This window comes from Ostrea edulis, chromosome 3 (genome assembly GCF_947568905.1).
Source record: "Ostrea edulis chromosome 3, xbOstEdul1.1, whole genome shotgun sequence".
Lineage (NCBI taxonomy): Eukaryota > Metazoa > Mollusca > Bivalvia > Ostreida > Ostreidae > Ostrea > Ostrea edulis.
Window position 1 is genome coordinate 46,362,970 of NC_079166.1, and position 27,777 is coordinate 46,390,746.

General features: G+C 34.6%; 3 protein-coding genes across 13 annotated transcripts in view; 1 reads left to right on the forward strand and 2 right to left on the reverse strand.

Moving 5' to 3' along the window:
* Positions 1-5,460: 5,460 nt before the first annotated feature.
* On the reverse strand, positions 5,461-7,540 carry LOC125676476 (paired box protein Pax-6-like). Its single transcript, XM_056160917.1, has 2 exons — positions 7,462-7,540; positions 5,461-7,259 (listed from the first exon to the last, which is right to left on the reverse strand). The coding sequence occupies exons 1-2, from the start codon at positions 7,538-7,540 to the stop codon at positions 5,461-5,463; spliced, it is 1,878 nt and encodes a 625-aa protein (XP_056016892.1).
* Positions 7,541-8,281: 741 nt separating this feature from the next.
* LOC125675943 (uncharacterized) lies at positions 8,282-27,567 on the forward strand. Of its 11 annotated transcripts, XM_048913799.2 has the most exons (18): positions 8,282-8,398; positions 8,555-8,575; positions 9,448-9,609; positions 10,790-10,888; positions 11,320-11,343; positions 12,982-13,152; positions 14,079-14,162; positions 14,759-14,891; positions 15,257-15,423; positions 16,557-16,628; positions 17,536-17,568; positions 18,854-18,919; positions 19,344-19,453; positions 20,136-20,196; positions 20,293-20,340; positions 23,276-23,508; positions 26,349-26,457; positions 26,565-27,567. In XM_048913799.2, exons 1-18 carry the CDS (start codon positions 8,315-8,317, stop codon positions 26,625-26,627), a joined length of 1,740 nt encoding a protein of 579 aa, XP_048769756.2. In that variant the 5' UTR covers positions 8,282-8,314; the 3' UTR covers positions 26,628-27,567. The 11 variants fall into 11 exon arrangements, with proteins under 11 accessions (XP_048769756.2, XP_048769758.2, XP_048769757.2 ...); XM_048913801.2 differs by lacking the exon at positions 11,320-11,343; XM_048913800.2 differs by lacking the exon at positions 8,555-8,575.
* The window catches only part of LOC125676475 (testis-expressed protein 11-like), a 36,230-nt gene continuing 35,017 nt past the window's right edge, over positions 26,565-27,777 (reverse strand). The window contains exon 29 of the mRNA XM_056157919.1: positions 26,565-27,760. Coding sequence (XP_056013894.1) covers positions 27,680-27,760 — 81 coding nt within the window. The 3' untranslated portion in view covers positions 26,565-27,679. The remainder of the gene's footprint in view (positions 27,761-27,777) is intronic.

Sequence of the window (27,777 nt, forward strand, 5' to 3'; positions counted from 1 at the left end):
TCGTTGCATATATCATATGTTCGATAGTGTCTTTTGTCTTTGTATTGTATTTGTCCTTATATGTTTTTATTGTTGTTATAGGGTTTGTTTTCATTGTTTCCAAAAAGTAAACGAATCTACGACCTTAACCATCTTGTGGATTATTCTTATACTCAAGACCGGTTACAAATTCATGCTTTGTTGAGATCATGCATTGTCTCTACAATGATTTCTCGTGACGTTAAATGCGATTGTACACATGAACTGTGATGTTCCAACGCGAGGAAGCCGAACCAAGAAGGACGGGTTCTTCGAATAATGTACAGATTGCAGATTGATTAATAGATTGAGTTAAATGATGCTAAATGAACGATCGGGCTAGGTGTAGGAACTACATCGTTGAACCTAGTCGAATCCCATACAATATAGCGTAATAAAGAATTATCGCAATTCACCTTTGAATTAGAACGCTTTGGCCGATATAGTATTGCGTTGTGTGACGACACAATTGAATCTGTTTGTAATACAATTGCGAAATGCAACAGAAACTCTCATTGGTCCATATGTATAAGTCCGCCCAAATTCCCTTATACGGGAGAAACATGACGGCCAAATGGAAACAAACTTCAAAGGAAGAAAGAGAAAAAGTTGTATTTTCTTGTGTTGTTGTCTCATAAATTTAATATAAAAAAAATTCCTAAAATATTTTCCTACTACACTTGTGTCCAAACATACCTCCTTCAAATATTTATTAAAGCCTCATACGACCCCAAAACTCACAGTTTTTGATGATTTCCATACTCGCACAATAGCGTCTAGATGTGAACTAATACCCCCCAGATATTTTAGCTAAATATTTTAAATTATATATCATCCCAGTTCCATCAAATGATAATTATTTAAATAGCTAAACTCACGACAATGCGGCTTTCATTAGTCTGGGCCAGTCTCCATCTCTGCCACACGAGTGTTAAGGACCATAATGGGCTTATATAGCATTTTCGTTAATCAAGAGCTTATTTTACCTTTACAAAAACTATATTCTTTAATTTCTATTAATTATTCGTGTTGATAATAAATGAAGAGCGAATACATAACTTACAACCAATTTTATGAATAGATACCAATAGCAATAAAGTTCGAATTGACGGCTACCTAACATGGCTACGTCTATTCTCTTTAGAGAATAGGCTACGTCAACAAACGAAATTATTTGAAGCTGCGAGTTTTCAGGTCGTGTGTGGCTTTAATGAATAGTTGAAAGTATATTTGGACACAAGTCTAGTAGGAAAATATGTTAAGATTTTTTTTTATATTGAATTTATGAGACAGCAACACAAGAATACACCGATACCAGGCCTCAACGTGCGCAGCTTTTTGTGCCCCGTAAACCGAAGGTTTTTATAAGAGGTGGATCTGTAGCTCTCTGTTCCGTCACAATATTTTTTCAGAGTTCCAGTCCGTCCATCTTATCCGCTCGAGAAAGTGGGCGGGCTGTATTCGACCAATGAAAACTCTTATTGTATTACATCAAACATGTCATTCAAACTGTTCAATCGTCTCATTCAATTGTGTCGTCACACAACGCAATAGTATATAGGGTCAAGCGTTCTAATTCAAAGGTGAATAATCCCTCGGCCTTAGCGGAGTCACAGTTTATATGTATATGATTTCATTGTAGCTTGTTATATTAATTCTTCAAGTTTTAAGATTTTTTTTAATATCTCAAAGTAGTGCTCCAAGCGAGAGAAGGGATGTCATAAGTTTCAGGGAACAATACAGTATATAGTAGACTTACGACCAACTTTAAATAATGTACATCCGGAATATTCATGTATATCATCAGGTCCAAGCTCCGTATATTCCGTTACGCTACATGTACAACTCCAATATCATTATTCGTAGGGGAAAGTAGTCCCGGAGAACTGACACTGCACGGAGTTTGTTATCAGGTCATGCATTCCGATGCAAGTTACATGTAGTAAAAAAATAACAATTCTTGAAAATCAAGGCTCAGCAAACTTTTAATTCAATCATTTACGGTAAACTAAGAACTGTGCAATACAATCTAAGACTTGCCACTTTCCCATAAGTTGTTTTGTAAAACGAGACCTTGGGCCGTTGCAGTGAGGGTCGTTTAACGTGCCAACGCCAGCCGCGATAATGGGGCCTCCGTTTTAAAGGTTGGTTGATTGTATATTGTTTGACGTCCCTCTAGAGATTTTTTTCAGTAACATGGAGTCGTCACCACTGTCGGTGAAGGGCTGCAAAATTTAGACCTAAGTTCGGCGCTTATGGCGGCCTTTGAGCAGGGAGGATCTAAAAGTTATCGTGCCACACCTGCTCGGTTTTTGCGGTTTCATCTGAAGGGCCGCCCAAATTAGTCGCCTCTTACGACAAGTAAGGGGTACTGAGGACCTATTTTTCTTTTTTTTTTTCTTTTTAAAGTAAACGGTAATCTTTAAAGGGATTTAAAGGGGGCACAGCCGGTGCGCGCCCCCTCTAAAATTTTCAAATTTAAGGTATAAATTGTGGTCTTTTGTTTAGAAAAATGTAAACGATAAAAGAAGCAATAATTTCTTCCACTCTTGGAGAAATAAATGTCAAAAACTTTTGATATATTGAATTACTTTTATTGGGAGAACTTACTTTTTTTTTTCAAAAACCCTTAAATTTTGCGTCATTTTATTAATTTCAGAAAATAGTAAAAATAACTACATAGGAGACATATTTCAAGCCCTATAAAATCTGTAAAATCCAGGGCCCCAGCCTCATATAGTTGCGCCCCCTCTAACCGCAATTCCTGGATCCGCTCCTGTACATGTACATACATGTACTACATAGCGGTAGTCTTTACAGAGTATTTTTGGGGAAATAATGTTGATATCAGCAAAACAGTAAAGTTTTGACGGACTCGGTATTTTCTTTGTTTAAACTTCATATCAATTTATAAAAAATAGCCGACATTATAAGAATTGAACGAGCATTCAGGTGTTGTAATTAAAACACCACCAAATCTGCAAAAAATGACGTACCAAGATGCGGGGTGTTGCTAAAACGCGGAAGGGAACGGAAGACGGAATGGAACATAATTTAATATAATTAGAATGATTAATGTGGCTAAGATAACACCAAAAATTGGAAGGAAATACGTTATTATGTTTAAAATCTAAATTGTGGGAATTTGTTTACAAGCGATAAAACAATATTATCTTGAAATTCTGCATCATAAATTGATTTAAGCGAAGTTAAACGTCTGTGTAAGAATTTACAACGCTTTTTACTAGAATTTGGAAATGACAGATGTGTTAGCGAGCAGCTAGAGAATGGAAAGAACACATATGCCCCCCACCCCCACCCCCCTCCCCCGTGACATAACGTAATTAACGCACATTTACATGTAAATTTACACATAATACAGTGTATGTGTGTACCTACAACAGGGGGTGTGGTATGTATATAACAACGACAATTCATGATCTTATTAAGTCAGCAAGTTAAACATCTCGCGTTTGATATATCATTTTTAAGTAACAGAGACTTTGTGACTGTAGCACTCAAATCCTAAAGAGGGAGGACTTCTAACAGTTTATATTATTTTAACTAAATACTTGTATCTTAACATTTAGATTAATAATGAGATGACCTTTTAATTCCATTCAAGCATAAATTGTCTGTTAGTATTTTAGCTATTTCATATAGATCTGTTAATTTCTCATACTATGGGAGTCCCGTGGGAATCTGGGTTTGAATAATCCTCAGTACCACTTGATTGTCGTAAGAGGCGACTAAATGGGGCGGTCCTTCGGATGAGACCGTAAAAACCCAGGCCCCGTCCCACAACAGGTGTGGCACGATAAAGATCCCTCCCTGCTCAAAGGCCGTAAACGCCGAGCATAGGCCTAATTTTGCAACCCTTAAATCAAGGCAGTTGTGACGTCTCCATATGAGTGAAAGATTCTCGAAGGGGATGTTAAACAATATTCAATTAATCAATCATACTATGGGTTGTAATCTTCACCCTTGTTTTCATTGGTTCTGCTTCAATCTTTCTTTTCCCGATTTGAGGTGATACAATCATGTATTATACCTGATGTAGATCTAAATTACGAATAAAAGCAAGTTCGATTTAAGAAGGCTACATGTATGTTTTGGGGAAATTGTTAAAAAAATTATTTTAACTTTTACTATGTTGTTTTCGGGGTGGTTCTTCATTGGATATAGAATTTGAAAATTCGAGTCTTTTTCAGTATGATTATTTTTTCTTCTTTATTAATATTTTTTTCATGGCAAGTTAACAATTTTAAAATACTTATAAATGCATTAGTATGAAGGATATGAAACGGTGGATACTGTGGATGACTTCCCACTCTCTCTGTAATTTCTGCTTTCCTTGTTCATGATAGACCTTTTATTTTGCAAAATGCTGACCTCCTCATTAAATTATTGCATACAATATTTTCCGTTCCGGCTTCCCTTTCATTTTCCGTTCCGTGTTTTAGCAATACCCCCAAGATGCGATATATAACGACCCCCTCGGTAATTATAAACATAATAATAATCAAAGCCAATAATTTAATTGGTACCAAATGAAGAATTCAAACATAACCTTCCGAAATTTCGTCGCATTTAGAAGGGTCATTTCATCAGTCATTTACTGCAAAAGGAAAATTAAAACTTTTAAAAACTGGTAATCGCATATTCCCAGACCCATGAAAAACGTGCAACATGCAGAAAGCCAGAGAGGTCAAGTGACAAAAACACGTGTACACAACACATGTGCTAGTCACGGTATCATATAATATGACAGTCGATTCATTTCAAAGAGCATTGCCTCGATGAGGGAACTGTAGATCGCGGGTTCGAGTCCAAGAGGGGTTTTAATTTTTTATCGGATTGTTTTCTACTAAAACTGCATTTTTTGGTTAAATAAAGTAAATTTGAAAGTTTTCAATTTCAAAATAAAATATTGTTGCACATATCCTCCACTTTTCATCCATATCAAATTTCTTTGGTGTAGTATACCTCCTTAATTAATGATAGATTTGAACAAGAAATATCTGACTACCTTTAGAATGTTTATTTAAATGTTGGATGAATTCTAGAACAATAAATGGATTTTGAGTACATTTCAGTCGTTAATGGTCCAGGATTAGAATCAAAATATATTTACAAAACATCGTGGTTAATAAATAGTACACAGTGAAGAGAAAAAGCATAAACGTAAATATCATAAACATAACAAAATGATTGCGATCTACATATCAACACATTTCTAATGTACAATGTATATATGTAGTGTATTTGTAACTTTAAAATATAGAAATTAAAAAAAAAAGAAAAAAGAAAAAAAACCGGAATGAAAATGAAATAAATAGTAATCTCCATCAAACTTCTAAATAATTGAGCAACAAAAAATATATATGTACATATGTAATTAAATTTTAAGTTCTATAGTGAGAATCACATCACCTATACAGATTAGAGTGCAATACCAAGATTGTATGGCGAATCGTTGCACATGGGATCAGAAGAGCGAGATGTAGAGCCTAGGATTGAATCGTGGTCACTGGAGAAGTCAGACTGGGAGTCCGTACCAAGGTCAACAGAAAATGATTCAAGGTCACGCTGGAAAGACGCTGTGTGGGGTTTGTTACTGGCGGATTGAAATATCGGCTTTTCTGCAAGATTGCACTGGGTATTGTTTTCACTTGTTGCGGTGTAAGGGGCTGTGGTTTGTAGATATTTGGTGAGTCCTAATAAAGAAAGCAGCTCGGGAGGTGCTGGCGACACGTGGATTAATCCAAACGTTGGATCCAAGATAGAGAAAGGTTGGACAGATTTTTGGTTTGGACTTGTACCTTCTGCAGATTTTGCTTCTTTGCTCATGTTTTCTTTATAATGAAATGATGCGGAAGAAGCAATCTGAAGAGAAGAACTGGTATGGAAAGAAGACATTGTTACATTGTTTGCAGTAACTTTTGGTGACTCATTAAGTGGCATTTGCGGAGCAACATGTTGACTTGGAACAGAGTTTAGAATCACCTCTTCGGGGTTTGCAGTAATGTTTTGTAAAATCCCGGAATGAGTTGCATGTGACGTAATCCCGGGATGAGCTGTCTGTGACGTAATCCCGAGATGAGCTGCCTGTGACGTAATCCCGGGATGAGCTGCCTGTGACGTAATTCCGAGATGAGCTGTCTGTGACGTAATCCCGGGATGAGCTGCATGTGACGTAACCCCGGGATGTGCTGTCTGTGACGTAATCCCGAGTTGAGCTGCCTGTGACGTAACCTCAGGTTGAGCTACTTGTGACGTAATCCCGGGATGAGCTGTATGTGACGTAATCCCGGAATGTGCTGTCTGTGACGTAATCCCGAGTTGAGCTGCCTGTGACGTAACCTCAGGTTGGGCTACTTGTGACGTAATCCCGGGATGAGCTGCCTGTGACGTCTTAGTTTCTTGTGGTCCCTGGATTTTCTTTCCGTTTTGCGATGCAACTGTGACGTACTGGTTTACTTTGAAGTGTTGGTATTCATATGATGAATCTTCTGGTCGTGGTCGAATTGGGACGGGATTTCTCGTCTGTGTTTTTCTAGAACTTCTGTTTTGAGGTCTTCTGCTTGTTGATGAATCAGCAGATCTTTTTATTTGTTGAGCAGTCACTCCTGTCCTTTGGACCTTTGCGGAGTTTGTGATGTCTTCGGGTTCCTGTTTTCTCTTTGAGGATTGCATTAATTGATTATTTCCAGCTTGTGACGAGACACAGAGGTCTTGTAGTTGAAGTGTTGCAATTCGTTTGCAGGTGGTTTTGTTTCCTATAAAGTTATTCTCCTCTGATAGCGTGCTAAATCTCTCCACCATGTTTGATCCCATAGGTAGAGATTTCGTTCCCATGTCATTCCGTCTTAGAATTCGATTGATGGAACTTACGCTGGGAACATTATCTTCAGAGCAGATGCCATTTTGGAGAAGAACTTGTCTGATTTCACGCGCAAACATCTCCGGATTTTTTGTCTTATATTTGACGACCATGTCCACCACGACGTTAGTAGACACCTTTGGCCTGGATCCACCCGCAACAGAAGGAGCTATCGATCCTGTATTTTGATATCGGTTTAAAAGCTTGCTTACACATCCATGAGATACTTTTGTAAGGCGGGAAATTTCGCAGGACTTTACGCCATCATGATGCAGTTTCAGTATCATTTGGCGGACGCTCTCCGGAAGCGGTCGACCGTTAGTAAACGTTCCTCCCAGCTGATTTAAACCACGTAAACCTGCAATTTATCATAGTATAATATAGAATGTTTATAAATAATGAAATCGAACTGGATAGTGGATTTTTAAGAAAAAAATTAGATCTCACAAAAAAATTAAAGGAATTTATGCTTAAGAATTTTGATGATTTTCAGGGGAAGTTGATTTCATGTGATTCTTTAATTGTGAGTTTAAAATTGTGTGATATTAAATAAAACATACCATTTGTGTCAGAAGTTAGAGTTTGGATCGTTTCACCGGAAGGATTCTGATCAAGTGTTTGAATGTTGGGGTCTTCCATTATGTCTTGAAAATCGATGCAGGCTTCCATATTGAGATATTCTTGGGGTATGACTGAATCATTTTGATACGATTTTTTTATATCTATTCCTGAAATTAAAACTGGCCAATCGCGTCACTTAATTTTTGGCACGAGAAATGCATTCTTCCGGGCACGAGAATTGCACCTCCCCGGGAACTATAATTAAATTATTCAGAACATGTCAGGTGTAAATTGGCGAATGCACGCGTGTTTTTCGTTAATTGTTGCAGTGACACTTTATCCATCTAGCTGTAGGATAATCTCCACCAGAACTTCGTCACTCAAAATGACAATTAAAAGATAATTGTGTGATAACGATCAGTTTCTATGACTTGAGTCCCCCCCCCCTCTCTCTCTCCAAAAGACACGATATATGGCGTTTTTATTGAAAATAATTATTCGTATTTCTTTTACAACCCACCATTGAAATATTTAGTGCAAAGTACAATAACGATAGAGTAGTGAGAGAAAAATGTCTTAATGCCAACTTATAATCACAACTAATTTAAATTCAGAAATTAATTTATTTTAGTTAGCTGTTCATTTTGTTAGTTATGTAACTTGTGGTTCATTTTGTTTATGTTGACTTGATGTATACCAATATGTTTGGTGAAATCAATAGAATAATTGATGAAACAATAGTAAATAGAAAACCATTTTCTGGAGCGTGTCGCAAAGCAGATGGGATCGGGCTCAACATTTAGTTCAGTAGGCATAGGTGGCGGCGGCAACCAAGACGACAACAAACGAAAGATGGCGGCCGAGGCCTCGGCGAAAAAACAAGTTAAAATTACCACGCCTGATATAGAGCAGGAAATTAGAGACGAAAGTTCTGACGTATGTTGTCATACACACACTTCTTATATCTTACTTTAGGAGAAAGTTTAAATTCCTGCAAAATAGTTTACTTGAGAATTTTGTGACACTGTTTACAGTTCGAAATGACTCAGTTATTGCAAGCACATGTTTTACTGAAATGTTTGTTTATAAAAGAGAATAAAGAAAAGACACAAGGTAATCTTAACTGTGTATTAACATTACTCATTAGTCATCGCTTTCAAAATTAGATTGAAATACAGTAAAATTACTGTTATCTGAATTTAGCCTTGTAATTGTATTTCTTGTGAAAGTTGAACCCGATGACTTAAATATTTTTCTAGCTTCATTTATGCAATTATTCTGAAGTATGGTAGTTAAAAATTTTTTGTAAATATATAGTAAACATCTAACACAATAAATAAAAAATCCCCGATAACATCATTAACACTAGAGAGATACTGACAGCTTACATTGATTCAAATGGTTTATACTGCAGCCATGACCAGTTACATTTAATGCTTCTATTTTTGTTTAATTCTAATGTAAGCATATGTATGCCAATATTAGCATAATCTTACTCATTATCATTTTAACAGCTACATAAATGCTTTTGGTGGAAGCAAAATGCTTTTAGTGGAAGTATCATTCTTCCAGTAACCTAAAGTTTGTAATTCTTATTAATTTTTTTTCCAAATTATTAATTTTAGAAGAATTTTGTTCCTAAACGTTATTTGATTTTGATGCAAATTTTAAGTTCAATGTGTTTACTCTTTAAAATCCAAATGGACATTTACTAATGAGGAGCATTATATTGTGCATTAAGAGAATAATTGGTACTGCTAACATAAAAGTATATACATGATACATGTATATATATATATATATTCATTACATTAGGCGCTATATATTGATATTAATAATTATGTATTTTAATTCTGGCACTATGAATATTTTATTCACATGTATGTGCACATCGATTTATATATTATCTTTTCTTTCACATTTGTAAAGCGCTTTAGAGAACTAATGTTGATAGGGCACTATATATTTTTTTTAAATTGATATAGGATGAGACAATTAAAGATGACAGGGGCTCAGAAATTCCTACTACCTCCAATTCCCAGAGAGTAGACATTTCACGAATTCAGAGTGCTTATTCTGACAGGTGTCACTCACGATCAAACTTCCCCCTAGTGCTGGATGAATATGGAGAGGAAAGAGACCCCAGGGTCAGTAAAACAGCAAAAGTCCATCATTGAAAACATCAGAATTTTACACCTTTGTTTACATAATTAATCAATTGAATGGTACTACATGTGGTTAAAGGTGTGAGGCCTAAATTCTTGAGTCTTGAACATTAAAAGAAAAAATGAATCTACCGCTGATTTTTATTTTACCATATGATAGTCGGCATGAAAATTTTGATTAATAACGTACTTAGGAATTTTACAAACAAAGTGACTATTAGAATTGGTGATTAATCATCATCAGATCTGGATATTTTTGCCTTGGTTAGTTTCTGTATATTCTATAACAGCTGATCTAGAAACCTGATGAGGTAATTCAGTAATATGTTTTAACATGGAATTTAGGAAGCTAAGTATATATATATGAGCAACAGTAAATACTTTCATAAATACACAGTGTCAACCACAGAGACTTAAGTTATCCCTATTCTGAATATGATTAACGAAAATTCAGATATATAAGTAAGAGGATTAAGAAGTTAATCCTGATTTTGTTGCCTTCACCACACAGTTTTTCATAGTTCTTTACATCTACTTGGTTTTGTAAATTCCAATTCTAGTAACTACTTTACATAGAACTTTCCTAAGGAGAGTAAATTTTAGTCCTATATGCATGTAAATATTTTACCCAACTTTGAATTTACTGGGCATTTGTATAAGATAATTAACACTATCTTCATGGTGTTACTCACAATATGTCAATGATAAATCCTCTTTCAGAAAATGAATCTGCATTTCGAATTGTTAACTTCATTACAAAACTGCCACTTTACCATCACCATGTACTCAAACAATTTGTTTCTTTAATTTAATAAAAATCTAGATAAAAGGTGATGATAAGTGTTTCATCAAACTTGAAGTATACATAGTACATGGTACATATACAGTGCAAAACACTTTTATTTCTATAATGATTATGAATTCTATGGAAAGATTCTATTCATCATGGGAGAAAAGTAACTTGACAAAATGGACAATTCTGCCATAGATAAGTATAGAATGATTTGGTTCTTAATGAGTTCTTTTGTTCTCTCTCTCTCTCTCTCTCTCTCTCTCTCTCTCTCTCTCTCTCTCTCTGCTTGCATTATGATATTTTAACAGCAATATGCAGTACTAACTGTATGAGCATTGTGTTTTCAACTAGGTAATTTTTTTGTTACAGGATAAAGAAAACAAGAAGAAGAAGATTACTAAAAAGGTGACTAAATCTGAGACACACGATGATGAGGTGCAGGAGAAGAGGAGGAAGAAACAAGAGGAGGTAACCTGATAAAATCCAATTCAAAACATTCTTTATTTCATGGTCTTTAAATCATTTATTTTTGTAAACTTGTGTGATTGTTTTTCTATGTAATTATCACATATTGCAGCTGCTTAAACTCTTTAGATTTGTATAGATGTTGTTTTGGGTCGTTTTCAAATTAGTAAACAGGTTGTGGAAAATTCCATTGTGAAGTGGATTTTATTCAATTTGGTAAAAGGAATATACAGTTAGGTCAACTAGTAAATTTTGACTAATACATGTATATGGTTTTGCAGTATGATTAATGGTAGGATGGGACTAGCATTAATAATCTAATTGTAAAATAGGATGAAAATTGTATTCCCCCCAAGGGGTTTTCAACTGAAATATTCATTTCTAACTGTTGTACAATTTTTATTGATTGCTTGATTTTTGTCCCTTGCGTGTAGCTGGAATCTCGCACTGCCCATGAGGTAATGGATAAGCTGTGGTGATTTTTGTTGTGAAGTTAAGCAGATTTCTGGAGATTTTGAGTCTGATTTGTGTGTATTAAGAAAACACCAATATGCTGCCCTATCAGGCTGTGCACATTTCTGTTCTGTGCAAAAATGTGAGCTTCTTAAAGATTAATGTAATGTTGAAAAAACTTCTTAATTTTTACATGGCATTCTAAACCCGGTTGTATATTTTGAAAAGATATGGACACACTTCAGTGAATGGCAATCTACTTCGAATTTAGGACCATTATAATCTGCTTAATTTGCAAAGATGATTGAAACAGATGCATGCCAATAATTAAGTTAATCCATGGACTAAACAAGCTCAAGTCTAACATTGATGGTGTGCATGTTATGTATGATAAATACAAAAGGAGTACTTTAATGTTCTGTAGTAGCTGTGCTGTACACATGCTTTTTATGTGTTTTGGTTGTCAACATGAATGAATTTAAATATGGCAGACACCAAAATTGGTATATGATTTGAATAAGCTCTTTGTCAGTAATTTAAAAAAAAACAACCCACATTATATAGACTTTATGATATTTTTATTCACAAATAGTTAAGGGATTGGGCAGCAGGCATAGCCTATTTTAACCCTCTCCCATTTGACTTGCATTGCAGAGATTTTTGAATCACACAAATTTCAGACTTATTTTTCAATGAATTCTGTGGATGACTATACAGTTCTTGTTTTTGTCAATATTTTCAGAGTTTTAAGATTTACAAGGTGAAAATGACACCTAGCTAGCATGTAACTTACTAAGACAATTTAGAAAAAAAGTTTTCCACTCAGCATGCCTTTAGGAGACCATTTAAAATTAAGTACAGACTAGTGTTCCCAAAATAACATCATCTGTATAATTATTTACTAGATCATTAATTTAAAATAAATACTGAGCTAGTTTTAGTGCTTTCATTTCTGAGTTATGTGTCATTATTCTCATCAAACTTTACATATTTAACAAACTTTATTATATATAAATGTTGTTTTAGGAGTAGTCGATCATAATGATATGTAATTTGAAATCAGTCCAGATAGTTAGTGAAGCATGATCAAACTTGTTCCATTAATCTGCTACATGTATGTTATATATTCATATTAAAGCTTCTGAAAGTTGCAGAAATTTAAGATGTTGATCTTTACTGGATAAAATAGAACTTTAATATTGAAATAATCAAACAATATAGGTGTAAGGAATGTCCTATAAATGGTGGATATCTGATAAATGCACTGAACAGGTGCAGAGTATAAATCACATTCTAGCTTTATTAGTACATTTTATGTTCTGTTTTGTTAAATTGTTGTGGGTTTTTTTTTTGTTTTTTTGTTTTGCTTTTGCTGTTGGTGTGTGATGTGAAAGTAGAAAATGCTTTTACATTGCTGATATTTGTTTTCAGATTGTGGAATGCAAGCTGGAGAAGTTTTCAGTATGTTTGTGAAATAGTGATGTGCAATTTTATATGAAAAAAAAAATTGTTTCAGTTGTAGGTTCTAATCATTTCATTCGTCATCATCATAAATTTCATTTGATATATCATGTTAATGTCAATATATTTACAATAGTGATACAATTCTTGTTGACATTAGTAGAATTTGCTTGTGGTTACAGAGATACGTACAAGTAATGGACGACTTGAACAATCGACCAGTTGGGGACCGCTTCTACTCCAAAAAAATGGGAGCCATTGCGACATCAGTGGACAAGTTTCAGGACAGGAATGTAAACTCTCCAACGAAATCGCCACGGATTGAAATAATGGAGGTTGCTAATGCAAACAAGGTGAGAGTGATCAATGTATTATGTAATATGGTTAAGATTTTAAAATTCTGAGTGTTAAAAAATAATGGTCACTGACAGTCACTGTTAACATTGGTCTGTAACAACGCATGTGACCTTTAATGAGCTGAAATTGTTCCATTCTAGGAGTCATCTCTATCCGATATTTCTTAATTAATCTTTTAAACTTGTGTGAAATAGTTAACTTTCATTTGATATTAAAATGCTGCATTTTCAGAAAAAGAAGAAAGTAAGTGTTAGTTCAGAATTAGAATTATAGTGTGGTATAGGGTGCTAGATCCCTGTGTCAGGTAATGCATGCAACATGTTGTAGTTCTCCAAATATTCATTTTCTGTAGATGATAATGTCAACTTTTTGTCACATTAGCTTCAAGTCCAAGAGCATTATTCTAATGAATTGCAGTATTATCTAAAAAAAAAAAAAAATAGCTACATGTCATTTTTTTTTTACTAATGATCACATTTAGCATTCTGCTTATATCATCCTTATTTTGTTAAGGTCATGAATGGATTGGCCCCCTTATTGATTTGAGGATGTCTATCTATTAACTCGACAATGCACACAATTATACATGCATGCACATAATTATTTATATATGTATATTTAGAATACAAATGCCTGCCTAGCAATGCTGGCTCTGTGGGGCCACACCATCAAGACAAGCTCACCTTATATCAGCTTGCAGTCTCACTTTTTACTGTATACATGTTCCTGTTATGAACATATTTAGACTTAATGGATCAGAAGTACCTGGAAGCTCAAATTTGTCTCAGTTTTATGGCTGCAGAGTTCAGCTGTCTTATATACCTCATATTACAGAACTTTAAAAATTGATTATGACCTTCCTATTACAAGTATTCAGTATAATTTGCTGCTGAGGTACATGTAGTCATTTTGTTTTCTCTAGAAGGCCCAGAAAAAGAAAGAAAAGTACGTCTTGACCACAAATAATGAACACTTGAAGAACATAACAAAGACGGAAACAGCAAAGGTACACCATGTATCATCATAAAAACGAGATTCAGTAGACTTCTAGTAATACACCATGTATCATCATAAAAACGAGATTCAGTAGACTTCTAGTAATACACCATGTATCATCATAAAAACGAGATTCAGTAGACTTCTAGTAATACACCATGTATCATCATAAAAACGAGATTCAGTAGACTTCTAGTAATACACCATGTATCATCATAAAAACGAGATTCAGTAGACTTCTAGAAATACACCATGTATCATCATAAAAACGAGATTCAGTAGACTTCTAGTAATACACCATGTATCATCATAAAAACGAGATTCAGTAGACTTCTAGTAATACACCATTTATTATCATAAAAACGAGATTCAGTAGACTTCTAGTAATACACCATGTATCATCATAAAAACGAGATTCAGTAGACTTCTAGTAATCTTCATGCAGAATGTATTTATCAAGTATAATTATTTCCATGCCGACCAAGTGGGGATTAGACACATGTACTGTATGATAGGGAATTTTCATTCCCATTAGAATCTTGTTTTTATAAAATTCAGGTGATTTATCTTCTATTTGTACTACTATTTTTAAAAACCAATTTATAGATAATAGAGATTCAGGACCGGCTCATTAAGGAGGGTAAATTAAAGACACAGGCTGACATTGATAAGTTCAGAGAAAGTGCAAAGGATCCAGTTGTACTCAACTCTTACATTTCGAAACCCTCCAGTAAACAAGGTATGCTATGGCCAGCTTGTACGGGGAAATAGTGTTAACAAAATTTCATTCACAAGCGAGAAATATATGTGAAAGTTTCATGATCGAGCACCCTTTTCTCATGAATATTTGTTGTTGCCAAACCAGCCATTTAGTTTATTCATAATGTGCATTTGTTGGTTGACTCGTGAGTACTGCTGGTCATGAACACCTTTTTTATCAGTGATTTGGGAATAAAAGTGGTTGTGAGCAAAAGATGGTCAATTTACAGTATCTAAGCATCTAAGTGAACTCAATTTGTGCCTGTATCTGAGGAGTTTCTTAAAAAACATTAAATTTTTATGCTCCTTTGTAGCAGATTGTAAATTCATATGCTATCTTTCTAGAACTCAGTTCCACCACTATCAGTAGCTCAAAACCGGAGAAATCTCAGCATTACACCTCACTAGCAGAGTTACCTCCCCGATCTCTGAGTTACATCTCAGAGCGGTCATCTCGACCAGACACCCGCCAGGACTGGGCGATCACTCAACAGTTTAAACACAAACATGAGGTAGGCAGTGTGATTTAAAACACTCTCTGAATATGAATGTTTTGGTGAAGACTGCTAGGTTTCACATGACTCAGTTGCAAGAGCAAGTGTGGTCTAACAAACGTTATAAACATTTCACTGAACACCGTTAAATAGTATCTATATCCATAAATAGAAGGGAAGCTAGCTAATCTCTGTTTGAAATACACAATATGCTCAAGTTCACAGAACTTGCAAGATCTTTCCCTTGCAGAGAGAGTGAGAGAGTTCTATATTTTCTTGTAGCCACTGGACACAGCCTTTAATATTTTTGCTGCAGTTTATTATACTCTTTGAAAATATTTTGGGGGGAGCATATATAGTCACCATTGTGTCTGTCTGAGCTCATATCTTCTAAACCTTTCATCAGAAATTGTTCATAATTGATCACAAATAATCCTTGAGACAGGGATTTTTGGACCAAGGTGACTTTTGAAAGATCAAGGTCACTCAGAACATATACTTTTATCAGGAAAAGTTCCTTATTTCAACTGTTTTGAACAGTTATTGATCATATATCACACATATAAGTAACAGGCAAAAGGTTTTGAGACAAAGGTCACTCAAGGTCATTTTGTAAAGGTGAAGGTCACTCAGAACATATACTTTAGATATGAAAAAACCTTCATTTCAACAAAGTTTCTCATTTCAACAGTTTTTGAACAGGTACAATGTATTGCTTATATATCACACAAATAAGTAATAGGAAAATAGCTTTCAGAAAAAACTAGGTCACTTGTGGTCATTTTGTAAAGGTCAATGTCACTCAACATATGTACCTTGACCTTGTATATGAAAAAATAATTCATTTCAACAGTTATTGATCATTATGCGAGTCGGTCATCATATGAAGTAGTTAATTGGTTAGATGCAGTTCAGACAGCATACATCAGTTTTACTGATATTTATCCTTTTGCTATTTTCACTATAGGTCAAATATAACTATGCCGTTACATTTGATACATGGATAGGACATAGAAACCAGGAATTTTGAATTGATTCAAATCAAACAAGAAACTGTTTTCATAACTAGGATTGAATCTGAAGTTGTATACAGCATTAGATTATGATAAAAAATTGTCATTTTTGTTGTATTTCGTTGTATTGTTTTGTAGCAGAGTAAAAACATGACACCCCACCAGATTGCTAGACAAGCTGCTCAGGACCTAGAGAAAAGATTTCCAAAGGTAAGGCTGGGCACTTAGGTATTGCAGTTAGAATTTTCTAGTATACTGAAATTTTCCATGAAGAAATCTGTATTAAGATTTGTGGTATTTTCCTGTTTAGCTGAGTTACACAACATGCAATTTCATAAAACTGCAGCATTCAACTTTTTATAGTGGAGAGAATGAATTGCACATGCCATGCAGGATTTATACCATTATCAGGGAGTGTAACTTATTGCACTTGTCCTGCAGGATTTATACAATCATCAGAGGGTGTAACTTACACTTAATTGTCCTGCAGGATTTATACCATTATCAGAGTGTAATTTACAATTATCCTGGAGGATTTATATCATTATCAGAGTGTAATTTACACTAGTCCTGCAGGATTTATACCATTATCAGAGTGTAATTTACACTAGTCCTGCAGGATTTATACCATTATCAGAGTGTAATTTACACTTGTCCTGCAGGATTTATACCATTATCAGAGTGTAATTTACACTAGTCCTGCAGGATTTATACCATTATCAGAGTGTAATTTACACTAGTCCTGCAGGATTTATACCATTATCAGGGTGTAACTTCCACTAGTCCTGCAGGATTTATACCATTATAAGAGTGTGTAACTTACACTTAATTGTCCTGCAGGATTTATACCATTATCAGAGTGTAATTTACACTAGTCCTGCAGGTTTTATACCATTATCAGATTTATACCATTATCAGAGTGTAATTTACACTAGTCCTGCAGGATTTATACCATTATCAGAGTGTAATTTACACTAGTCCTGCAGAATTTATACCAAATCACTGTTTTGAAACTACATGTGCATGTATGTAAGAAAAAGAAATCATATCCATAATATTTCACTGCAAACAAGAATAGCATATATATATATACATATTACTTGTTCATATTCATCAGCAGTTGCAATCCTCCTCCAACGATGAATGGAAGGTAAATCATTCATATGAATTACCATGCTTACTTATAAAACATGAGATGACTATGTATACACGTACAGTATTGCATTGTAACAAATAGCAGTCTATCTACACAGAAATAGTCTAAGGTAGCAACCCTAGCGTTACTGACAGTGCGTGATTACCAAGATAGTTTAAGTATAGTGTGCATGATTATTGATGATCAGTATCAGTGTAATAGTACATTTGCCCATCGATGATATCAACAAAGTGTAATCTTAGTTTGAGATAATGAATCACATGTAACTTAACGTAATTGATAACTTAACATCTAGCTAGGTTTAGGTGTTTTATTTCCTATGTAGAACTGTAGCTAATAAGACAAGTTCTGATCAATTGGTTAACAAACCGTGTGTAAATTTATGTATACCCTGAAGCCGGAGGTAAATAAGGTGATGTCACAATGTCTCTCTACACCTAAAAAAAATCACTGATGTTTGTTCCTTAGAATGTATTGGTCATGATTCAAGGAATTGCAGGGGTGGATCCAAAATATTTCAAGAAGGGGGGGGGTTGGGTTGCTAAGACCCAAGTTTGTACTTTTACTACCCAAAAGGAGGGTGGTTGGGATTGAAGACCCCAAAATGGAAAAAAATTACCATTTTTGTTTTAAATATTTCAGCAAGAAGGAGAGAGGGAGGGGGGATGGGGTGCAAACTCACATTATTTACCCCGTTTGTAAAATCCGTAAAGTATCTGACATGAGTTTTCTTATCTTAATCACTGAATGATGCATGTAATATCATTTGGTTTCATAGGAAATGAATGAATTTGTTATCCAGGCCCAATGAAGGGTGTATGGGGATTTACCATAGGTTGTATCCATACACACCGAGGCCTGGATCGGAAAAACCTACACTTGTATATTATATACGACTTAGCAATGCACTAACACTGCATGATGATGAAAAACAAATCAAACTTACATATATTGACTGTATCCATATTACATTAGTATGTATAACCACTTAAACTATAGTTCATATACAGAGAAATAGTATACCTACTAATGGAAAAAAAATGTTATCAGGGAGATCACTTTGATGGAGCCTTGGACTATATCCATTCTACATACTTCTTGGAATATTTTAGTTAATTTTCTGAATTTTAAAACTAGAGTTTGGAAAAGATTTCATGACTGTCACATTTTTTGATGCTTAAAAGGAGAATGTGGTGCATTGTTTGGATTATATGACAGTGGAATTTTTTCATGATGAGATTTAAGTCTTCCTGTAATTCAGCTGCTTTCTCTGCTGTAGACACAGATGCCACCAATGAAGAGCTTCACGATAGATCTCGGAGAAAAGCCACCTGACCCAGAAGAGGTATGAAAAGTATCTACAAAAAGATTGAAAAGAGTCATTCTTTTTTCATGGAAAGGAAGTTCCTCTTTCACACTTATATGACAATACATGTAATTCAGTGAACTATTTATTCAGCATATAGCTATTACTGTATTAGGAGATTTATATCATCTGAATATCATTTCCAACATAAAGGGGTTATCTATTCATCTGAGCACCATTTCCAACATAAAGGGGTCAATGTTCATCATTTCCGACATAAAGGGGTCATTGTTCATCATTTCCAACATAAAGGGGTCTCCAAAATACATGTAAAGGGGTCATTTGTTCATCATTTCCAACATAACGGGTCATCTGTCTCCTTTATGTTTGTTTGCAGTGATTAATTGTAGTGTACCCTCAGGAAACAGTAAATGCTGTATCTCATTTTGTTGATTATTTACAGCTGCAAAGGGAGATTGATTTGAAAGTCAGAATAAAACAGAGGAAGAAGTTCCTGAGAAAACTGAACAGAATGTATCAATTGTCCATGGCTCATAATGCTGCCACTAACAGGTAACATCATAATATGTATATATGTTACATGTACTTATATTGAAGAGGTAAATGTTTACCCTGCCTTTAAGAGTGACATGTACAATACATGTATATAAATAGTTCTTATCAATCCCATAAGGATACAATTTGACAAATTAACATGCAAGCTTACTCATATAAGTTTAATATTCAAACAATAATCCCTGGAGCCAGGTTGGGGCCACAAAAGGAGTTGGAAGTTCTGCTTGCCTATACAATAAAACTTTCCAAATCCAGTTGTGGTGCACTCCGGCAAGATGTGCCATCCGGCAAATCATTTTAGTCCCTAAAATTCCCTCATTCTCTCTGTGTAATGAATGTTTGTAATTCAGGACTTGTTTAGCCTTTAAATCGGCCAAGATGTAAGAAACAGTGTTTACATCCCATAATCTGACCACTTATTTTTACCTAATAGTATGGTATTACATGTATATATTAATTTGTAAACACACTGAGGTAGTGTTGATTTAGTGAAAAACGAAGTCAAGTAGAAAATTTTAATGCTAAAGTGAGTGATGTGGCCCATAGGCCTCTAGGTGAATAAGTCAATATCATTTGTAAACGTTTTATTTTATATAAATGTATATGTGCTATTGGCAATGTATTTTTATGAAGTAAAAATAAGTCGCAGTTTATTGTTCATTTCACTCCCATCCTACAGAATCCTGGAGAAGCACGGTGAGATCAACCACATCTTGGAAGGAAACAGTCTACGAGATGTGGTAACGTTTCTTATTAATGTAAAACTCATTATCATTGAAATAAGTAATTTTAAATCTAAATGTAATGTACAATATTTTCCCTTTTGTATATATCAGGTAGATGAGGAATATGCCTCATTGATGGCTGGGAATTACCTCCCTTGGGTAATTTTAAGACAATGTGTGATTAGTGTCGATGTAAACTGAGTGAATATAGTTTAATATTGTATACTTTGATAGATAATGCTTCCATTTCTAAAGGAGGTTTATTTCTGTCCACCCCCCCCCCCCCTCCCCATTTCATCTCTCAGTCTTTTCATTCGTCATACAATGTATATTACATTTTTTTTAAAGTATGATAAGCTTTCTAGTGTTGAACCTATAAAGCTCAGATGATTTTATGCCTCCATAATTGGAGATTCGGTGGCATAAAATTTTTTGGTCCGTCCATCTGTCTGGACCAAAAACTTTAACCTAGCTTGGCCATACTTTTGAACGCTTAGTGCTAGGGCTTTTATATTGCATTACTACCACATGGGGGAATCAGTATTTCACAAACACATCTTCAAGGCTTTCTGGTCAAATTAGTCCATGATCTGTCGTTTTTGTTAAATTTTCACAATTTTGACACCTGGCCAATTTCATCCAAACTTGGGTCAGATTTTACTTGGGTAAAGGGATTTATAAGTTAATTGTTCAAAACTTCGAATGAAGAGCAATGCTTCTATCCAGTGCTCGAGCTGGGCTTCGCCATTTTCGCCAATGGCGAATTTTTTTCAAAAATGGCGAAAAAAAATTGAAAGTGGCGAAAATCCCTTTTTGCAATAAATTGTATTTTTAATCCTTTGTCAGTGACACATTATCGCCTGATTGTTTATGCAGTCAAAATCTGTTTATTCAGTCAACGCGTGTGACCGGAAATCTCGCGTCGCTCCAGTGCACACAGACTGGTCACAGCCTCAGGTAATTTATGGCTGCAAAAAAGTCGGTGATTATGTAATAAAGTACATCGACAGCTGTTTACCCTGCTGTGGTCAATTGTTTAACATTTAAAGTCATTCATTATCATGTTATCATCTCCACATTAACCAGAGAACCGACCGGTAATTAAATTGGCCGTATTATTGTGTAAAATGCATATATGAATACATCAATTGTTTGTTTTTGCGGCCGAACTCGTTGATTACAAGATTTTGATTTTGATGTGTTTGATTTTAGTTCGAGTATTTCATAAACAATGCGGTCGATCACCATTGATATGGCCATAGCAATTTTAATAAATAATTTTCTTTGAAGTTCGGTGCACAACAGTATAAAAATGCTAATCTCATAAGACTATGCACCCCATTCTATTTTGACAGTAAACTTGTAGCTTCTGACCCTAGTCAGTCTAAAATAAAAAAAATATCTATGTTTGGCTTTACAGTCAACCCCACCTGCTCAAACATCTGATTCTGTCCAAATTGCAAAATCTTCCATACAAAAACGGAAATTTAATAGGGCTTTGATACGACTCTAAATTGGGCTTGATGTTTTGTGACATCTGCATTTCGGCCAATGTACACAATGTTTTCACTGAGGGGTGTAGCATCATGAAGTTTATATTTATATGATTTATTATCTGATTTTTGATTTCCATAATAGAATTTATCAAACAAATCAACTTCTTATCATTTCAGAAAGAAGTGTTTAAGTATGGTAGCTGGATATAATTAAGTAATTAATGTAACTGATTCAAAATGTTAAAATAAGTGTAATGAATAAAATAATATATAATATGATGGAAATAATTGTGAAGCATGTGATTATTTGTGCTGCGCCACTCCCCGAAAAAGTGGCGAAAGGGAATTCTGGTCCAGTGGGAGCACTGCTTCTATCCAATGGGAAGTAATCGGGAAATACATGTAGTAAAACAAAAGTAACACATTTGTGAAAAGTAAGATTAAATGAATCAAAATATATTCTCCAGAACCACTGAATGAACCAGAAAATATTAATTTTTGCATAAAAGCTTAATTCCTTGCTTAGTATAGATTTAAGGTTTTTCAACACCCCCCCCCCCCCCTACCCGCAACGGGTCAGCATATGAGACCACAATAGAATAGAGAATTATGCACTCATGAACTGCAGGGGGGTACAATGAATCAAATTCTCTCTGTACGTTTTACATGGTAATTTTAATTGTTCTGTTGCTCAGTTTCATTATTTTCCTTTTTACTCGATCTCTTTGTCAGACAAATAGAAGAAAGTCTTAATTAAATGTCGAGTAAAATAATGTCTATATATGTATTTATGGCAAAATGACACCATGAAGTCAAATTTTAAATAATTCAAAATGCCCCTTAGTCTTCAGTGTATAGGGCAAAAGATACTACTTGTATATGGAACAATAAAAGTTTCAAACAAGTTTTCTCTGCGAAAGTCATTCCGAGATTACAGTTTTCACATTCAAACGAAGAAAGCTAGTTTGGTTTATCTGTTTTTGCTGGCAAGTTTTGATACTAAAAGCATGTCAAATGATAGGAAAGATTGCTTGCATGAAAGAATTGGCAACTGAATTTCAGGTGACTTGTTTTATCAAATAAAAATTTGCTTTTTTACTGCTAATAAAGCATGATCGTAGTATCACTATAGACACATATTTTGTTTTATGATTTCAGCGAGCTTTGTACTGTGGAATTAAAAACTTTAAGGTGTAAATATAAGTGTTCTGCACACTGAATCATTTTTTTTTTTTTTTTTGATTGTTGTTGACTAAACATGATTCTTATTAGTTTGCACTGTGATAGAGTAAAGCTTTCTGCACAGATACAAAACCTTGTTTCACGTTATCTAGTGGATATGAAACTGATATTTAGCTACACAAACTCTAATGTACAAGTTTTATTTCCAACGACCAGATGGTGAATATAACGATCCCTCACTGATTTTCTTGCAAACACTCACAGCCTAATCTTTATTCAACGTCTTTACTGGTTTTATATTAAAATTGACAAAGAAAAGTTTCTTTGTAGAATATGCTTATTTTATGTTATTGGAAGACAACAATGAATTTGAGAATCACAATGTTAATGCCTATTTTATTAACTTGTGCCTCTAGGTTTCCACTTTACCAGCTCCTGAAGATGTTTACATCACGGAGGAGGACATCCGGGTTCCTGATCCAGGAGAAATATTCGGCCCTCTAGTTGAATCTGTGCCCGTTTCACGTTCCAGTACTCGAACTAATCTTGTATCCCAAAGAGGTAGCAGAGAAAATCTGGCATCTCAGAAAGGAAGTCGAGAGAACTTGGTCAGTAGGGGGTCTTCAAAGGCCTCCTCAAAGATCACCAGGCAAGTCCCTCTAGTGTTGAAGCAGTTGTATTACCTGTAGTGTTCAAGTCTGGTTTTTTTATGGGGGGGGGGGGGGGGGGGTTGTTCTAGGAAGACATGCATTTAGATAATTTGATTTTATCCCCTCGCAGTTCGTTGTGAGATGGGATGTAGTAACAGGCTTGTTCATGTGTGGGCGAGTATGTCTGTGTGTGTAACACAATGAAATCAATCAATGCTTTAAAATACAAATATAGTCATGCATTTAATACAGAGAGGAGGTTGAAAAATACAAAATACTGTATATATATTTGATATTGTTTAACGTCCCACTTGAGAATGTTTCACTTATGTGGAGACCTTACCAATGCTGGTGAAGGACTGCAAATTTAGGCCTATATGCTTGGCGCTTACCCTCTTTTGAGCAGGGAGGGATCTTTATCATGCCACACCTGCTGTGACATGGGACCTCAGTTTTTTGCGTTCTCATCCGGAGGACCGTTACATTTAGTCGCCTCTTATTTACAACATATACAGGTATATATTTTTATGTAACAGTACTATGTAAAAGGTGAGTAAGATCAATTCAACAAATTAACATCATACTACGAGACCAAGTCTTAACTTATGAGATTATTAAAGCTACACATTTTTCTTTACAACATATAGAAAGAACAAGGTAAGATTGTATAAATAAAAAGGCCCCAAAAACTTCTCTCTATAAAATGTGTCAGGAATTAACCTTAATCAGCGTTTTAAGAAAGTAAAATATATGCCAGGTATACTATGTCAACAAAATCAGAATATTTCTAAATGGATAGCATTATGACATCATGAATAAGACATTTCCCGCCTTTTCCTCAAAATAAGCCCATAAAAACTGTCAAATGTCATACAGATTACTGCTCAGGAAAAGATGTGCACATTTGTCAAGCAAAATGAAAATGATATATATTGCGTATTATTTTACAGTGAAAAACGTGCTTGAATATGAATTTGCTCGACACATGCGCTGTATGTTTTCTGAAAGGAAAACCACCTGAATTTGTGGATATTTTCATTGAAAATGGCATTTTTGCAATTTTATGTCAACTTCCAAGCTCTCATCATATGACAAATCATTTTGCTGATCAAACTGAGCAAATTTTGCGTTTGCTAATCTATTTCTTATTTGAATACCAGGGTTTGAGCTCCAAGTGAAATCATCGATATTTTGGAACAGATGACTTTAGAAACTGTACCTACTTCTTTACATAAACTTTAATTAATAAGCAGTGCAAGATTTGTTGATGTACATAGTTTGTGGAATTTTATAATATTTAGATTGAGCTTATAGACACTCAACAAGTCATTTTCATATGTTGCTTTGTTATTAAAAGAGGGAGAACCTATTGATTTTAGGGTTAAAAGGTCAAAGGTCCTTCGGAGAAAAAGCTTTCAGACACTCTACAGGCCACATATTTTGCTCGATTGATTCGATACTTCACATGTAGCTTTGTTTTTAAGAGAGGAAGAACCCTATTAATCTTCGGGCTAATAGATCAAAGGTCAAGGTCACTGTGGGACTTCATAGAAAACTCTTGTAGACATTCATTGCAAGGGTATATGTCCCACCTTACTGACTCTAAAATTGTCAAATTTTGTCATTACTCATTAGCATCAGTATTTACCAAGGACACCTTTGACTCAGTTTGTATAGAGATCATTACTACCTTGGTAGAGCAGAACAGGATGTAATAACTTGCTTCTATGTGTTTCTATATATATGGAGTAGATTTCAAATACTGGTCTCACATTTGCTACAATGATACCAAGTGTAAAATGGAATTTTGGGTCAGATGATCAAGGAATGAAATAGTGTTATTAATAATATTATATGAAGAATACTATTCCAGTTCCTGCTACATAGATTCCTATTGATTTCTTGATCAAAAGGTCATATATGTAGGTCAAGGTTATAGTCAGTGATTAAATATAACATAGTTGTGGACATTGTATGAAGAATATATACTAGCTGTTTCAGTTTTTTGGTTTGATACTTGCTGAAGAGACAGAGAGTACATAAATATTTCTGTTCATTTCTGGGTGAAAAGGTCATGCATTAAGATTGAATATTACAATGTTATGGACACCATATATAAAATATCATCCATTTTTCTATCTCCTACTGACTTGAATAGCAGCTATGGGAAGGACGGTCCCCTGGTTATTTTTCATTTTTAGGGCTAGGCTTGCAGATCAAGGTCAGTCAGTGATCAAAAGATTTCTAAATTGAAAGGTCATGATCTCAGTCAGTGATAGAATGCAACGAGTTTTTGGACATCTAATTTTTTGTCTCATATTTGCTACCGGGTATACAGGTGGCAGATATGGAGAGAGAGATTCCCATTTTAAGATGAAAAGGTCAAGGTCACACTAATTGTGTTTGTTGATACGATAAGTACTATTGTATTTCTCTCTCTCTCATTAATGCAGCAGAGATGACATGAGGGAAAGCTGCCCATGATTTTTTTCTTAAAAGGCTATAAGAACAAGTTGATGGTCAGTAATTGAATGATACAGTAAACTTGGATACAATAGAAAAACCATCTTGATTTTTCAGCATCATAGTTGCTACATACACTGTAGAAGAACAACATATATATTGGTGTCTAGGTTAAGGAATTTTGATGTTTGAGCATGGTACCCATTACAGTCATGTGAGGGGGATATCCCACTTTCCGATGCTCTTGTGACAATATATTTCCTGCAGCACAGAACTGCATACTTTCATTTTGTTTAGCCAATATTTCATTATACCTGTATAAGGTCATAGAATTTTTTTTAACTGCAATTCATGCATGTCTTATACCCATTTTCAGGAGACAGACCTTTAGTGTGGGAGACATTAAGGAGGACAAAGTGCTCATCTTGCCCCCGGCTCCTATGCCACTTACCATGGATGAAATCAGATCCAAGGCTAAAATTGTTGTAAGCACTCATATCTGGACACAGTTTCTCAACAACAACAAAATAATAATAATTATGAAACATCAAGTTTTTTATCAAATTTTATGAATCTGTTTTCTAAATTTCAGGAAGCTAAATGTTTAAGTACTAACTGGATTAACTACATGAGAGCTGGGAAACCAACAGCATAAAGCTGGGACTGAATCATATACTACATGCAGCTTTCTTTCTGGGACTTGCATTTTAATTCTAGCTGTTACACAAATTAGACACATGATGCAGTGTTTTCTTTATCATTCAAAAGATTTTGTCCATTTTGTTTTTTAAACAATGACATTTGGCATGTGTTCACTAATTCTTTGAGCACAAACTTTTGACCAGTTTTAGAACTTTCCACTCCAGTATATTGTGTACCAAGGGACATAACCTGGTGCATTTGCATAGTCATTTAAATGTGTACATAACATCAGTTCATTTCATATGTTGTCTTTGTATGTTGCAAGCATGAGCATTGGTTAAGTACATGTAATTGTAAATGCAATGTATGTTGGTTGCACTACTATTTATTTAATTAAATGATATGTATTTGCATCTTGTATTGGTAAGATAAATCTTATTTAATTCCCTTTATTTTGTGTGATCTCTAATTTTATTCTTACACATTTTAATTACTACATTTTAAAGTACATGTAAAATATCCATATTGAAGGCTTTTATTTTTTCGACCTGAGTATGGATGACCATGCATATTTCATATTTGAACTAAACATTGGCTCTGTATTACAAATGATGTTGTGATTTACTCTGCAGATTTTAACTAGTCTAGTATTTGAAAACAAAAAAATCATATGGCTTCTTTTTCGACTCGATTATGAAAGACCATAACTTTGTCATTAATGAATAGAAATGACATTTTCGGTAAGAAGGGAAGGATATTGTTTGTTGTACATGTATTCATGTAAACCCAAATGCATAAAATACATTTATAAATCCTTCATTTTCATTATAATTGTTGTGTTATACGATATGCTGATTAGGTGTGTTTGTTTTATGTTATAACTTACTTTTTCCTTTCAAGCACTTGACAAAGAAATCAACAATATGATCATCAACAATAAATAAACACTAAGACTTGATATTTTATTTTGGAAACAAAGCAATCATAAGCATGACTATAAAAGCAAACAAGACAAAATATGTATGGTCAGAGACACTAAATTTGCATACATAGTGTATCTTGACTTCACTCCTCCAAACCCTTCTTTGGTTTTTTGGCCTTGGATTTGTCAATTTGATCCAAGATGTCAGCATATGTATTTGTCATCTGAAAAGACATTGGCT

What these genes read in the sequence shown, in the direction of transcription:
- LOC125676476 (XM_056160917.1), bottom strand. Translation starts at nt 7,540, where the DNA reads ATGGAAGACCCCAACATTCAAACACTTGATCAGAATCCTTCCGGTGAA. An exon ending in TCTAACTTCTGACACAAATG is followed by an intron (nt 7,260 to 7,461) that starts GTATGTTTTATT and finishes GATAAATTGCAG; the next exon opens with GTTTACGTGGTTTAAATCAG.
- LOC125675943 (XM_048913799.2), top strand. Translation starts at nt 8,315, where the DNA reads ATGGCGGCCGAGGCCTCGGCGAAAAAACAAGTTAAAATTACCACGCCT. An exon ending in AGGTTGCTAATGCAAACAAG is followed by an intron (nt 13,153 to 14,078) that starts GTGAGAGTGATC and finishes TGTTTTCTCTAG; the next exon opens with AAGGCCCAGAAAAAGAAAGA. An exon ending in GAAACAGTCTACGAGATGTG is followed by an intron (nt 20,197 to 20,292) that starts GTAACGTTTCTT and finishes TGTATATATCAG; the next exon opens with GTAGATGAGGAATATGCCTC.